Genomic DNA, 17,699 nt, shown 5'->3' on the forward strand with positions numbered 1-17,699 from the left:
TGCCTGTAGTTACAAAATACCGAGTCATTGCAGTAAAATTTCATGAAGCAGACCTTTTGAAAAATGTAGTTTTACAGTGTGAAGCAATCACGGCACCTTCTATAATTTTAGTTATTAAGAACTCGCAAGTGTCAACACACCATCGTCAGCTATTTTATATTGAATGCCGTTGACCACTGCAGTGCTACTTACACTATTATAAATAAAACACGCCAACGGACTTACAACGTCGACAGGTTTAATTATTTTGCTGGATTTTTTTGACTTGCTTGAGGCACTTAGACTATAGTTGAAGTTATTGGCGATGGTATGTAGAACATTTTTCTATAAAAATGTCAGTTTTTATTTTTTTGGTACTTAGCGCCTTAATTAATACACGTATTCATTTGATGACTGTATTTAAGTACTATAATAACATAAAATAGTATTCTTTTAAACATCTCGCTCTAATGTTTTAGAATATAGTCATATTTCAGTATATAAATATGCAGTGGTGTTAAGATTTTTTACATTTATTAATTTTTAAACGCATTTATAAAACCATCAGTATAATTTATGTTGACATTATTATAGTGAAATATTTACGATAATAAATTATATTGATAATCTCTGTGATCCTAAATTTGACTAGAATTAGGCATTTTATTATTCAAAAAATGGGCAAGATTAACACATTTGAAGATAGTTTTAAAGATACTGATTATAAGCTATATTTTTGACTATTTAAATGTGATAAATATCCTACGAATAATCTTACGATTGCTTTACAATAATTATTGACCTAAGAATAAGGTAGTGTTTTTTTGAAATACGCCATTTCTTTTGGCATTCCCCAGTAGTTAAGCTACAACATACGGCCGTAGCCATAAATTGACAAGACAGTAGAGAGTAAGATCATGATAACGTGATTTTGAATCAAGGTATTAAACAATTAGCTTATTTAATTCAAATCAATCCAATATATAACATAATCTATATTTTTAGTGTCATCGAGAGACTTCAACCAAAAGAATAACATTTTTAAATAATATACAAATTGACAGATATTGAAACAGTGAAGAAAACGTGAAAATTTTAATTAACAATCTACAACAGTGAACCAAATGAAAAATCAAGATGTCTGCAACCGCAAACCGTCAAGTCAAACAAGCGAGCTCCGCCAATATCTTAATGTGCAAACAATGGTGGAAAGTGTGTTGGATGTATGGAGACCAAGAAAAGTACTATCGACACTTATACGGAAGAAAAACTACGGGAAATCGAAACTTTGGCCATACACCTGTCAAAACAAACGGAGTGCAAATAACCGAACTTACAGATGACTTTATGTTAGGGAATCAAACAGAAACTACCCCTAATGACCCAAGTTTAATTACAAATGGAGTTAAACATAAAAGAAAAACGGCTTCTAAAATACCAAGCCCAAATTTGTACGCATATCAAGACCCGTATTTATTTGGGACAAGTCCAGAAACGCTGTACGGTTTTCAGACTGGTTCTCCACAAACACCAAGTCCTAGACCACACAATGGACTTCAAATACCTCCAAGAAACGATGTACAAAATAACACTATTACAAACTACGTAGAAAATATTAATAATATTGATAGTAATATTGGTTATAATAATAGTAACTTTGCACTAGAACAAGTTGAGAGACATAATAGACGACCTACGTCACAACCATTAATACTTCCGACTACGCATAATGGAGGGAAATTTGAACGGAGTACTACAACTGTGTGTAAAAACGGAAGTGCTGTTATTGTTACTGAAGAGGCTACTATCAATTCCGAAGGTGTTGTCAATGCTAATGTTAAATACAAACGTACTTCTATCCAGAGTTCACCCCCTGAAGGTGCTCTGACATTTGATAGAAGACAGTTTGGAAGTGATAACGAGGGTTACGTGAGTGCTAGTGGTAGTGCGAGGGATAGGAAAGGAATATGTGGTATTCTCACTCCTGGTGACAGTGCTTTGGATTATATGGACGGGCAGGGGATGACGACAACCATGGTGACTGTCACGCAAACTGCTGTCAAACCATGCAATGAGTGAGTATTTTTTTTAAATTAATAATTATTTATATTTTCAAAAATTATTTGATAAGATTGTTTAGAATATATAATGATTAAATTATCACCAATATGTATTTATAATAGCGTTTAGACATTGTTCTATGTGTTTTTGGTCTGCCTGTCAAGCTGATGTTCAGATTTAAATATTTAGTTGCCACAGTTTCCGATGATCTTTCCAGTGAATATGGAATCCGCATGGGTATACGCTCGATTAAAACCGAGTGTGGTACGGGGCGGATTTTGGTTTAGAGGTTCTCAGAAGGGTTCAGCGGAGTCTGCATTCAGCTAACTTGGACTAGCATGGAGGTCAAGATTGTATTTTGTGAGGCTGTTCGTTCAAGTTTCGGCCTTCTACATGTCAAACGTGTTTAGGAAAAACGGCGTAACACTCACAGAACAAATTTTACAGGAGGTGCAATTTTTGAATGATTTTGGTTTAATATAAAAAAAAAAATGGCACAGATATTGTGTGCATGATGATTGATGATTTTGTGTAATTAATTTTCGATCTAATAATAAATAAAGAAGTTTTTCCACAAAAATCATCAAAATTGAGGGTAAATGCTTTTTTTTCCTTAAATTAAAACTTAATTAAAGCTCAATTAAAACCTAAATTTAGTTAATAATTCGGCATCTGTGGCTTACTTTTTTTTATAGAACGTGTATTTAGTTGTATACATTGTTAATATTTAATAAAAGCACTTTTAGAAAAATCGAGGGTTACGCCCTTTTTCCTAAACACAGTCGATGTGATCCTGTATCAATCATCAGAACTTACTCAAATATCAATCTGAAATGTATTTCTTCTTTTAAAAGATATCTTGAATTAATACTATTTCGTTTAATTAATTAAAAATGTGCATAATTTGTGACTTAATCAGATAATATACGTAAGTATATCGTTATAAGTAACAAACATAATATTATTTAATTGTATAAATTATTATTGTCACTACGCACATTTCTATAATACATAAACAGAACACGATTAAGACGAGAGACGCATACCAGAAACTACATTGTATTAATATATGTAATAAATTATTTTAAAAGTATTAGAAAGGTGGGAAATAGTATATATTCAATTAGTAATCAAAATTTAAAATATACTTAGCAATACATTAAGATAATCATATTATCTTATTAAATTAATTATAACTATCAGTTAAACTGCTTTAATCGACACATTTAAAGAGAAAGCTTTTTGTAGTTGTATTATTTTTAATCGTCATTATCTATCAATTTATATTAGAATCATTTCTAAGCATTCAACTCAGTACACACTTAATATTTTATATAAACTAATGTATGTTGTTTCTGATAAATCTATAATCAATAAATTTCACCTAGTCTACAATCTTAATCAAATGATTAAAACACAATTTAATTAAATTCCATTACCCGTTTTCTATGGGAATATTTTTTATTCTTAATAAAATTCTTAGTTCGTTAAGTATTTATTTTATAGTAAGCAACATTTCGATTTCAGATAGCCAATATAAGATAACATTATGGGACTAAGAACGTGCTATGTATATTATTATTAGTAGGTAGATAGTATACTTAGGGATTGCAATACCGAATCAAAATGTCATTACCGGTATTTCGGTATTTACTATTGAATACCAGTATTCGTGAAATATATGGAAATAATCAAAAGTATTTACCAATAAATATGTATGTAAAATCTCTTTAAAATATTTTATAGCAAAAATATCTAAATATTGTGTACCTACATATTATGTTAAATTTTAAAATTATGTAAAGATAATAGTATACCAATGTTTATAAATACCGAGTAGTTGAACTATTTGCACTTTCTTTTTCGAATGATCTTTCAATAAATTTATATTATGAAGTGTTCTTATAGTAGATGTATATGTGACTACGAAATTAACTGGTAATTCCACCTAGTGTTGTAGGTATTAGTTTTTTGTACTCTTACACGTAGCAATTTATTTACTTTTATCCCATAAAAAACCATGCACAGTATTATTCACTTTTTTGTTCAAAAAAATTAAATTTCTCCATTATTGTTGATAGATAAAAATGAAAAAAATAGGCATGGGCAAATCCATTATTAATTTATACGTAATTATTATTCGATTATGAAATATCCGCTATCAGGGCTGAGGTTACTGATGATTATAATATAAATGAATAGTATTTAACCGCGCTTTAAGATAAATCTAAAAAAAAACCTGACAACTTCTTAAACCCGCTAACGATTGGCAAAACATTTGAATAAATTTAAAATTAGGGAAGCACCTACAAAATATAATGTAAATGTATTTCGCAAATCTGCACGTATTACTGTTGGTCACCAAGGACGTCGAAGGGCAACGGTAGTAAACCAGACATCACGTAATGAGGCAAAAAAAATACAGTCATATTAAACCTTTTATGTTAATTAAAATATATTATGTCCTCTTTCAATACCGAATATATTGGTATTGTCTGATTTTTAAAACCGGTATTTCGGTATTGAAAAATACTGTGATGCCGTATTGCAATCCCTAATGTATACTGTCTTACTAATGGATGGTTATCTAAAAAGTAAATTGAAAAGCATATTCACATCTCTACATCGCCTATAAACTCACATGAATATTACATCATATTCTATTATTAGACTGTTATGGTGCTGCTATTTTAAAAAAAATATTTTAAATATAGATGCCATTATAATATCAATAACAATTCATATGAATTTTAAAAAAACGTTAATTTTAGAGTTATAATTATTGTCAAATAAGCAGAGTCGAATTCAAAATTGAATAACTCGGTCTCAATAATTAACGAAGTAGTTAAGTATAGCAGAAAATTATTATTTAACGTCTATAATGGCCGATCAGTATCGTGTCGGCCTATAATATCGTGGGTCCCGATCTCGAATCAGGAATCTGGTAAAAAAATGACATGTTATTTGTCTATGTATTGACTAATAGGTTGATCAAATAGCTAATATGTATTTCTCGTAAAAACATAAATCTTTTAATGCAACCTCCAACCATTTTGTCTTCTTAGGATCGGATGCTTAGGAAATTTTGATAACATACTTACATTTGTTTACGTGTTATCATCATCCATTGCGGAGGTCGGTTGCCATCAGGGTGATTTTTGCTCTATCATTCGTTACCCAGAACATTTCAGTAAAGCTTTATAACTTGTATCATTACATTCGTAAGATACTCGTACTCTGCTACTTCTATCATTGATCTTTCCTTATATAACATATTAGGTAATGCTGTATGAGTGTATGGTATAGAATATTAAAGTATTAGAATTTAGAGTTACATTTGTATACTTAACGTATTTTTAATAATTACTTGATAATATATCAACATTTATATAATTAGATAGCGCATGTTGGACATAAGATTTAAAGATAATAAAAGACACAAAAGTTTATAAAGAAAGCAAAAGTGTGTCATGTGGCCGCCAATCTCGTTAAATGATAATATTATTAAATATAGATTATTATTGTTCGGAAAGTAGATAAGCACTGGACAAATACATCTTACATATAATACCACGAGACGGACGTTAAATGCTCTAAATCTTGCTGGATTCATGAAATGATTTAGTTTTTAAAATATAATGTAATGTGTAGGAAAAAACCACCAAAAAAATTAAATTACTTAACTAGATAATACTTCCATCCCGTATCTAATAGATACCTAATAGATGGGTTAATACGATCATATTGTAATCCAATATTAAGATTTACTTATCTAATGAAAGATTATAATACATTTAAATTATAATATATTATTTTCACATCCTAAATATCAATATGATAGCATTTGGTATTCACATACATGATACTTTGACCATAATATCCTAGAAATATAAATGTACTCCATGTAAACTGTTTGACATAGTAGCCCAGTTAAGAACAAAGTGGAAACAATTTCATACGACGTATGCTGTCTCTCCCTACATAGATTTTATGGAAATTCGTGATGTCTGTGGAATAGATTATAATGCGTTTGTGATGTATTACTGTGTTATTTCTTTTTAATGTGATTTATTCAGTGCAATGAATCAAGTGTCCAATGAATTGAGCAAATTATTAATACACATTCATAGTACCTAAATACAAAATGTTAATGTATTATCCACTCAAGCTTATAAGCAAACACTACACCCATATGCTTTGCTGAGAAGTAAATATTATATATTAGTTTTGAGAAACCCTATATAGATGTGAAATAATTTTATCTGAAATCCTATTTTCTTTGTGTAATCTGAAACGACATTTTTTTAAGATGTTAGCTAAATTATCTGACGTTCAGTAGTTGCTACACATAGAACAGATTAATAAATATAACTCAGATAGGCTATACCCCAATACACTACATTTTGAAGCAGATTTTTGAATGTGAATGTCCTACAAAAATGAAACACACATTATAAACGTGCAATGAATAAACTTTAATGAACGTCAGTGTATAATCCAAGAGCAGTTGTCAGAACGAATGACAAGTTTAGAATGACGTATTTTTGACACGTGCTTAAGTTTATCCCATATACTTCCACACTCAAGATCGGTTACCTGTTACTCCACATCCGTTATGTATTTCAATTCCCATTAAGTCTGTCTTCCTTGAATTCAATATATTTTAAATTAAATATATCACTAAAAATTTCTTATACATTTAATGAAAAATAACAGTCTTTAAAACAAAGATGCATATAATCTTCAAATATTTTCTTATTTTACGACAGTACAAATTAATACTATATGTCTATAGAATGAACAAATACAACTTAAGACTTTAGTATATTCTAAAGTAACTAACGATAATGTCGAATTTCCATTTTAAGCATTTAACGACTTAATTCCTAAAGGCTTAGCACATCATTTATTTTTATTTGCACGATTCTAAAAAAATACATAATACTAATAAAAACCCACTTAAAACACATTTTTGGATCTTTTTAATAGTTTAGTGATACTCGAGTAACATTTGAATAAAACGTTAAAAAACTAATAATGATAAAATTACTATAAAAATAAACTATCCATTAACATAAATATTTTTATGTAGTGCATATTGTACAGTATATCATGGCGTAGAGCAGGCCTGGGCAAAGTTTTTGGATGAAAGGGCACATTAGGAACATAAAATGAACGATGGGTCGTAAGTAAAATACTATATTTACACAAACATTATTTATTATCGTGAAAAATGAATTTCAACATAAAAATATAATTGATTCTCTACTAGCCAACAATTTAATGAGAAAAGGGAAATGAAAATGTATTACATTTTTCAATTTTTTTAAAAAATTCAGGTGTTAATTTTGAAGATTCTTAAAACTTCTTGTAAATGTTCATTGATGATGCTTGATCGTAAAGAGTTTTAATTGATATTCATAATTGAAAATATTTGTTCACATATTATATAAGTTGATCAAAAAATAACCAACATTTTCAAGTTAAGAGTGTTGTGAAATTTTCAGATTTATTCTCGACGGTGTAATTCATATATATTCAAATTTTATTTTTAAAAAAGTGTTAAAATGTAGAAAAAGTATACTTTTTTTAAGAAATACGATTAAAGCTCACGGGCACCATAGATATTCTTGGCGGGCCGCAGTTTGCCCAGGCCTGGGTCGTAGAGATAGTAAGTTGCACACTGTGCTAATGATAGAGAAGTTTTGGTTTAGAATATGATTATTTTGATGAAACACATGTATTAGGCAATATATTTATATATAGTTGAATTTTCTTCATTTAAATCCTTATTTTTAACCTTGAAATTTTAGCATATACATAATAATTATAATTTTAAATAGCTATTCCGTCATCACTGCAATGTTGATTTTTTTTAAAATTATTATGACATTACAAAACCATAAATTATTAGGATTGACCACTTTTTCCTGACAAATAATATTTTATATTATGGATTATCGTGTCTTTTAAAAACAACAGACAATTAAAATATAAGTTACAGAAGTAGATTTAATTTGTAATTTTTTATTGGAATCCACAAAATATTTTTCTAAAAAATCGCAAAAAGTACTGGAATTCAAATGTTAAATATGCACTTAGTGTTTATTAAATTAAATAAAACACAATATGTATTACTTACTCTATAATATTTTAATAATAATCAGAAACAATTTCATCATTATTAGCGTATATTATGTTTTGGGTATCAGTAGAAAAAGTCTCATTGAAAGGCATGAAATCGGATCTGATTAGTATAAAATTATATGGAATAAGTACTTCATATTATTGTGTTTTAATTTATCTAATATTTACCATGAATAAATTGACAAATAAAAGGATTGAAGAAAGTTAGTTTTTATCTACGCTTAATATTTTTTCGAGACTTAAATTAAATACCTAGCAGATATATTATTACCAACACGATTAAACGTCTGATAAAAACTCTTGTTTTTCCAATATGAATATATCAGGACTTTCAGTATAGTTAATACAATCTGTAATAAGGTGTGGTATTATCATTTGGTATCATTGGAAAGGCTCCATCTAAAGTGCCATGGATTTTTACTGACACAGGCCTTGCGTGCTGATGAATATTTCAAGGAGTGGAGCCAAGACTGAAAAAGTCACGACACTTAGCTATGATGTCCACATAGATGAAGAATAATACGTTATTATATTATTATTAAAATTATTTACATAATATATAAGCTAATTTTAAATATTCAATTTTAAAATGATAGACACAAAACCGTTTATCTTAATAGTACAAAAAATATCCAACAATGACTTGTTTGTACATTATTAGTTAACAATAATATCCAAATGAAATTGGACAAAGTGGCCTTATTTGTTATGTAGATTGTAGGCTGTATGTATAATTTTTTCTCGTATAAAGCCTTCTATTTAATACGACGTCTCAGTAGGCATTTGAGAGATCTCGAAGTCGATTAGCCCTCATTGTCGACGCATAAATTTCTGCCTACGATAAGTATCTCTTCAACTCGCTATGGAAACCACTTTAAATATATTATACGATATAACTCCACGAAAAGATCACATTATGTTTAATACAAATATTTTTATATAAATAGGTATAAATTCAAAATATTTGAATAATACGAATTTAAAGATTGGAGATGAAATTTAGACTTCATATTTTTGCTTTTTTTTTTACACAAACCAAGATGAGAAAATATCAGTAATAATATATTGTAATTCAATATATTTCAATAATTAGGTAACCACTATTCATATTATAAATATTTTTACAATTTTAAAAAAATCCCAGCTACATGACGTATCACAATTTATTCTATTACACCTTAATTTTGTTTGAGAATTATAATATCATTCACTTGGTTCAATTAAAACTTTTATTAGTTTAAAATTGACATTTTTTTTAGATTGTTAGGTTACCTTTGTATACACAACGCGGTGTAAAAATATGCTTGTTGGGCGTAACGCACAAGGATTTAACAATTAAAATAGTGAACATATGAAAATGGAAAACAAGAAGATGAAACATCGTATCGCTAGATAAAAATGTCACATCATCCAGTGCTACCATTGAAATACATTAAAATAACTGATATGCAGCCTATTTTAGTCAAACGAAAGACCGTTATAAGTAGAGACAGTAAGCATATTATGTGTTTAATTTAATTTAATTAAATTTACAGGAATACCTACTTAAAAGAATTCTACTAAAAAGTTGATATTTTTGCTAGATATTATATTATGCATAGGAAATTGCGATTTACCTATAATAATAATATCACATTAAATGACAGGAAATAATATAACCATTAAAATTTTAGTTTCATGCAAGAGATAAAAGTAATTACGTTTTTATTATTTCTATTTTCACACAATTTAGCGGATAAGTAGTAAAAATTTAATTGTTTTTAAATTTCAAAAAACACGCACCTAGATGATAATAATATCTCGCGACGAAACGTACTTACATACACGCATGTGTAGTTTTCCGAATCATCAGAGAGTTGTTATTAAGAAATAAAAAAAAAACTTAGACAAAAAACTGTAAATCTCTTCAAAGTTGTACAGTTTATTTATCTGTCTATGGCACCGAACATTTATTTTCAATGTAATGCACGCGATTTCTCTATTTTCTGTTCAATTATTAAAGTACTTGCTTACTTCACATGACCGTATAATATGTATGTACGGTGGTACTCTTTGAACACATCGCATGCTATAGGAACGAATAAAAATTGAAAAAAATACTTAGCAAGGCAATTTGCTCTCATCTGCTTGTCAGAAAATACCTCCTGGATACATGGATCAGAGGTTACAAAACAATCTTTAAACAGTGGTACCTATGTAGAGAGAACAATTTACATAGATTATTATTTTGCTGTTAGATTGACATAAATTAGATGCATCGACCAGGACTACGAAATCTTTAAAAATAAAAATAATGATGATAAATGTTATAGATAATTTGAATGGTTAAAAGTTTATAGGGTCTAAGTGCCAAAAATTCTATACTTCACAAGTTTTTTTACTTCAATACAATCTATATACCAGAGCCTCGCGTGTATTATTTTTCCAATATTCGATGAATGGCAGAGTTCTTTCGCGAATACCATCTGTAAGGGATCTTGGCATTACGTTTGACAGTAAGCTGTCATTTAGTGGTCATATAGCTATCATTTGTAAAAAGGCGCTACAAATGTTGGGCTTCGTCTTGCGTACTTCCCGGGTCTTTTCGGATGTTACTGTATTAAAAATTCTTTATAATTCCTTAGTGAGAAGCCGGCTTGAGAGTGGGTCGATTGTTTGGGCCCCGCATCAGTTGAAATATGACCTTATGGTGGAGCGAGTTCAAAAGAAATTTTGAGACTCCTTTATTTGAGGTTATATGGATACTATCCGTGGGTTTATCCAACTGACTTTCTCTTAGGTATGCTAACATACTGTAGTTTAAGTGCTAGAAGATATCAATATTTGGCCACGTATTTTTTTCGACTAATACGTGGTGTGAATGAGAACTCTGCCATTCTTGGTAATATTGACTTGTGTGTCCCTGATAACTATCTTAGAAATCGGGAGCATCAGTTGTTTGTTCTCCCGAGGAGCAGAACTAACCTGCCATTGGTGATGCCAATTGGTAGAGCAATAACTCTGTTCAACCAAATTTCTTCGGATGTTGATATGTTCCATCTACGTGAGAATGAGTATAGGTGGACGTTATTTTATAAATTCTTAAAATAGGGTCTGCTTAACTCATCCGGTGTACTTCCTTGTACCTATATACTTCATATTTTTTGTATTTACACATTTATACTATAGAATAACTTAATATTGCATAATTACAATATTACATAATACTTTTTTAATAATATTTATTTGTTTCTAAATGTCATGTTGTGAACGTCTTAAACTTATAATTTGTAATGTCCACAATATGTAAAATAAATTAAAATTGAATTGAATTGAATTTAATATAAATGCCAAGCCTAATGATATTCTGAAGGGTCTAAGTTCCTAACTCTACCATTTTTGTCACACAAATATATTTAAATTGGGCTGGGTCTATATCATACTCCTCTACATAATAATACCATACATCTACCTAATTAATTACCACATTTAAATATCATGCTAATTATATCTAATGGCCAACTAATTAAGTATTTTATGAGTTTAAATAAGGTACTACTGTTTAATATAAAGTCTAAAAATCTTACATCTACCTCTTTGTCATTAGTATATAAATATATATTAGGATGCTATAATTACATCATTTTGACATCCGATATATTGTTATAAAATCAAAAAATTAAATTTTAACAACACTAATTAAAACAACACACAAAATGATAGTTGTAAAGAATTTTTCGAGTGATGAACAATATTGTATCAATAGTTGAAATGAGAAAACCTTATAACCCGGATCGCGATAGATGTAGGTTTGGCAACATTTTATATGCAGGATATTTTTATAATAGATATGACTTCCAGCTTCTACCTATTACAATATCTAGCTATCGAGATACTTGCACGGGGTATAGTGGGAAAAACACAACAACTTGTGGTTATTTCGGCCAATAACAATAATTTAAATACAATATTGAAACATATACATATTGAGAGACATATATTTAAAAAATGTGGAAAACAGCAACAAACGCTCTGGATGATGGATTGCTTGAAAGCATCTTCAGTCCCACATACATAGGAGACCAGGTTTCGTGTCAGTCACGATAGCAAAAAGACGCGTTAACATCTCCGCGTAGCAAATTGCCCGAGATGACAGTCGGAGAAACTTTTCAATAGAAAGGATTGCGTTACTCAACTGCCGCATAATGTAATATAACAATAGAAGATAACCTTCTTTGATAAAATTACACCGTTGACTGGAGAACGGAATGTTTTGGAAATGATATCAGTTAAACACCTGAGTAATCTGAGCTAACGGATTTTTAAGAGTTCTAAAAGATACGGAATACTGATCATTGATAAAATGAAGTGTACTAGTACACATATGGTTTTATATATACCTACGCAAACCTTTAACTTTACTAATCTTTGGAAATACTTATTGAAGAACTTTTAGACATACATAATATTATAGCAATAATATCATATCACATTACATATTTTTTTTTCGACCATGTCCGATCCTGATAGGATCATATGAGCCTCCACAGAGTGGAAGTTTGTATTGACAGATTTAATTTTTTTTACGAGAAATGGATGTCAGTCATTTGCTCAACCTATTAGGTCCATACCCTGATACACACAAATTGAAAAACAATATGTGTACTTTCCAGACCCAGGATTTGAACCTGGGAGCCACGGTTTTATAGTCCAACGCAGCGCTCGAAATGGAAAAGTTTACAAACCGGAGCGCTCGACAAATTTTCTGAAGATATTTACATAGTCATCAAATCGTATGTGTATTTTATAAAAATGAGTGTGTCAGATTTTCTATCTATGGCCTATCTAGCTCAGACGGTCAACATATTTTTTTCCACGAGACGGAGCGATAATTTTACAATTTTCACGAGCCGGAACGGCGCTCCGGTGCGTTCCGTTCCATTTCGAGCCCTGGTCCAACGCTTATGCCGCGCTGCCACCGTGGGTACAAATACTAAGTATGCAGATGTCAAAAAAGAATTAGGCATAAGGACATAATAATATTGCGAATTCGTTAGTCATATCATTCTCCAACCATCTGACGAAGAGCTTTTGGCAGGAGAAAAGCTTATGATTTTTTTCACTCCAAGGATCTTCTTGAATGTTCAGTAACGTTTTGCTGAACGTTTATTTTAAACGAGTACTCTCGGATATATCCCATATAAATTGGGTTAACATCTAACTTCCGTTTCAAAACTTTAATATAGTCAGTTTAAAACAAAATAGCAATGAAAGAATTCTCCAACCTTTCCATATTTGAAATAGCTTCACTGACTCTGCAAACGAAAAATCACAAAATCTAAATAAATTGTTAACCATGCTATTTTATTTTGTACCGCATAGCATAACATATTATATATTTTAACTTGTAATGAATGTTTGTCATCTTATCTAAAGTATCTACAGTGTTTTTTTTAGCAAACTGCATTACTCAAATGGCTATACACTTACAAGAGAGTTCTTGGCATCCATATACTTACATATCTACATACATATCATTTAAAAAAATCACTGTTAGTCAAATTTACATGACAGCGCGATTCTACTACGAGATAATATTAAGAGTTTATCTAATCTTTTTTTTACAGTTGAGAACTAAAATCCAATATGTTATGTACCGTACTACGTATTTAATTTTCTATATCTACAGTCATTTTTCTTTCTCTACTGTTATACCTACCTTTATTTTATTTCTTTTACAATCATTGTAAAAACAACTTACCCTACAAAATCTAGTGTCTTTAGTTTAATAATAGTAGTTATAAATATATTTGTTAGACATAACATGAATTCTAATTAACTATCAGTTTACTTTTTATTCGTCTCACTATACCACGCCCAAACGACGGATCCTAGGAAAAGCGAAGGATAGCATCATTTTAGTCAGTCCAGAACGTATTCAAAATTATGTGTGATTAATTTAATTGCATAAATTTAGATGATAGACAAGTATTTTTTGACTATTATTTACTATGGCTTGGTTCCACAGGGTTTAATTGAATTTAAAAAACTAATTAACACCGTTTGTAAATTATTGTAATCTTATTTCAATGAAAACAAATACGTATGACTGACAATGTTTAGTGTTAACTATTTATGGCTGATCTTAACAGCCTACCTGCACCCTTTGCCACTGCTATGAGCATATTAACGCTTTCGCTGCTGAAGAGATAATGAGATTTTAATTGCCCCCTTTAAAATGCACGTTAATTACATCGATCGGCCGCCTGGTCATTACGCACCGTGTGCGTCTTCCGCGTCCAAAGTATTAAGAACAATAATTTTAGATTTGACGAATTAATTTTAAAGATCATTTAATACATACAACAGTAAAATAATAAATTGTATACAAAACAATTATAATTAAATAAACCATTGAGAGCTTTCAAACATATAACAGTATTCAGAACATAACGTCATAAAATATAAATGATTACTTTCTCCAGCGGTGAATAATGAACCTGAGACAATCAAAATGTTGCCTATTAAATATGAAATATCGTATAGTCGAGCGATGCAAGGAATCCAACACCACGAGGCTGAATTCCTCGACGTTGAAAATCTGGTTTGTCGACAAGCGTCAACAGACACTGCAAAGACTTCACATGGCGTACCGTTTTTGCCAACGTGTTGTTAGTTTAGAAACGATCAAGTACGTCGTATACAAAAGTTGCTACGACTTTATTGCTGTATATGTTACGCCGAATGTGCGAAATTGACTATTACATGAAATGGGCAAAATGTTGGCTAATTCATGTAATAAGCAAGCATGTTGCCTTATTCATGAATTAGGTAAATTTTCTGCTGAGTACATGAATTCGCCAGGGTATAGAATTCTTGAACTGTCAACATGACAGAAGAAAAAGTAAATTTAATACGCATGGTTTTATTAGTTATAATTGGACATAATATAATATTATTATGTTAGGTTAGGTTAGGTTTTGTAATTCTGAATTAAATTATTCAACTGAATGTCTATTTTGAGGTTAGCTAACAAGTGTCAACAAACTATCACAAACATAAAATCGACCATTGCACGATTGATACCCAAACACGAATCAAATCGCGAAAATACCTTTCAATAAAATTCTTCCGTTATCATATTATAGTTCTAGATTTTTTTTGCGCATAGTAAATGGATATAAACCTCATTGTAGTTATTGATTGGTATATTTTTATATTATAATCAATGACATTTGACACATTTGGTTAGTTTGATTAGTTGCAAAAAACACCACCGGAGCGCGATTATCTATTTTGAACATAGATAATTATAAATGTACATTTTGACCAATGCATGAGCATTTGATACATTTAGTTTAGTTGCAAAAAATACCACCGTAGCGCTACTATCTAATTTGTCCAATGCACGAACTAGCCAGAAAAATTACTGCCGAATTCACGCACTCTCCAGATATTTTGTCTTACTCATGAATAAGGCAACGGGCTTGCATTTTTCATTATTTAGGCAAAATTTTGCCCATTTCATGTAATATTTAATTTCGCACATTCGGCGTAAGATATACATAGATACTCGTAACTTTGGTAGTCACAAAAAACATGATCGTTTAAAAACACTCGTACATACCTACTACACAAATTATTATTATTTTCACTTGTTTGATGTCACATTTCATATACGTAGTGAGTATAAAACTGTGGTACCTAACTGCATTAAAACTTCCAGAATTTATGATCATACTATCTCTAATAATGATTATGGTAGTCGTATTCGTACGCATATAGGTCCACGAATCGAATTATTGTTTGGTTTTTACTGTAAATAGGGACCTATTACTGTTTTACAATAGTGGTATAATTTTGTCAAGCTCCAGAATATTCCAAATAAATTCACCATAAAAAGATGGTTTTTTAAATGTATCACTAGGCCTATAATATTGTAATATGTATTAAGTAAAAACAATCCACAAGTTGGTTTTGTATTACATTGTCATTTTTTCAGTTATGGAATTCAACATATTAAGTATGTACTTTTTGTTAAATAGAATTTTAACAAGTATATGAAATACATAATTTTGAAAACACTTCTGAAAAATACATTTTAACTAATAGAAAAAATCTTTTTTGAAAAAAGTAAGACACCCAGCAGGAATCGAACTTGCATCTCTCGGGTTTCGTACCCATGCACATATATACCACTATGCTATATGCGTATTACTTAATTGCGATAAATTTTAACTAACGGCTCTTAATACTCTCTGAATCGCTTTCCAAATTGAGTTACTATTGGCGACAATAAATTATGTATTTTCAATAATTAGAATGTTACATTCTTAAATCTTGTGAATTATTCGTTGAATAAAAAATGTTGAGTTCTTAAAGTGACATTTGTATAGATGCGTCTTCTGTGTAATATCCATTGTAAAATTTTAATGAATGAAATACCATTACAAAATACTATTTGATATTGCGAGCAATATCATTATGCACGCCACCTTATAGGCTATTACAACTTGCAACGACAATAATTCAGGCAGGATATGATTCAGATCAGTGGCTTAGGTTCCCAGTATCATAAACTTTGGCTACACAACTGATTAATGATTATCGCTAAGTTCTATCTCCGGATTTATTGCCTTATGATTTATAATTTTTGCATTTCTTTAACTGGTGCATAGGTATTTGGATATTATAATATTTTATATTTTGTGCTAGCCTAGTTATATGGAATATGATCCGGTATACATTGACTAGTTCCTTCACCGTTTTTATCGCAAAACAGTTATTTTCATGCTATCTACTTCCTTTAACCTTCCCTTTACTACGCTAATAAATTCCGTCCGTTCCGATGATGTTACTTTGGGTTACTGTACAAGTAAAAGGAAAGTGCATAGTTTGGGAACATAAATATGTCTAATAAGGTTTCAACATTATTATTTGCTATTTGCTTTATTTATAAAATAATTATAAATATCTCTTTCTCACAATTGAGTAGGTATGTCTTTTTTGTCGTATTTACTTTTATATAAATTTTTTCGTAATAGAATGCGACGCTAAGTTTGCAATGTTCATTTATAATTTATGATAGGTAAATGAAATCTGACGGATATCTAACAATTATATACGTTTACTGGATAGTGCTATCAATTTTGAGAACACTAAAATTTAAATTAGATGTTATATTGATGATTCTAGAAATAACCGAATTATTAATATGACGAAGTGCATATTAACTGAAATATTTAAAGCTTAATGCGATGGGTAACCTAAAGTGATATTACAGTAATGGGAGGGTTAATATGTATTATATTTTCTTCTCTTTATGTCTTGGTTTATTCATACATCCAATTGCATTTACAGTACAAAGGGATTAGTTAGAATATTTTTCTTCACCACCCACCATGTCTTTAGTACCCATTATTTTAAAGCATGTTGTGGTTGTGATTGTCTTTTGACTAACCTCATTAGACTATGTTCAATGTGCAACAGACTATTGGGCCTAACATCCCTAGGTAGTATCGCCGCCTTCAAAT

General features: G+C 30.0%; 1 protein-coding gene across 1 annotated transcript in view; it reads left to right on the top strand.

Moving 5' to 3' along the window:
* The first annotated feature begins 1,093 nt into the window (after positions 1-1,093).
* LOC147074508 (uncharacterized) overlaps positions 1,094-17,699 on the top strand; it is a 385,978-nt gene continuing 369,372 nt past the window's right edge. Inside the window, exon 1 of the mRNA XM_085943426.1 lies at positions 1,094-2,054. Coding sequence (XP_085799552.1) covers positions 1,117-2,054 — 938 coding nt within the window. The 5' untranslated portion in view covers positions 1,094-1,116. The remainder of the gene's footprint in view (positions 2,055-17,699) is intronic.

Source organism: Rhyacophila brunnea, unplaced genomic scaffold, assembly GCF_057557595.1.
Source record: "Rhyacophila brunnea isolate RB1 unplaced genomic scaffold, BYU_Rbru_1.0 scaffold_16, whole genome shotgun sequence".
Lineage (NCBI taxonomy): Eukaryota > Metazoa > Arthropoda > Insecta > Trichoptera > Rhyacophilidae > Rhyacophila > Rhyacophila brunnea.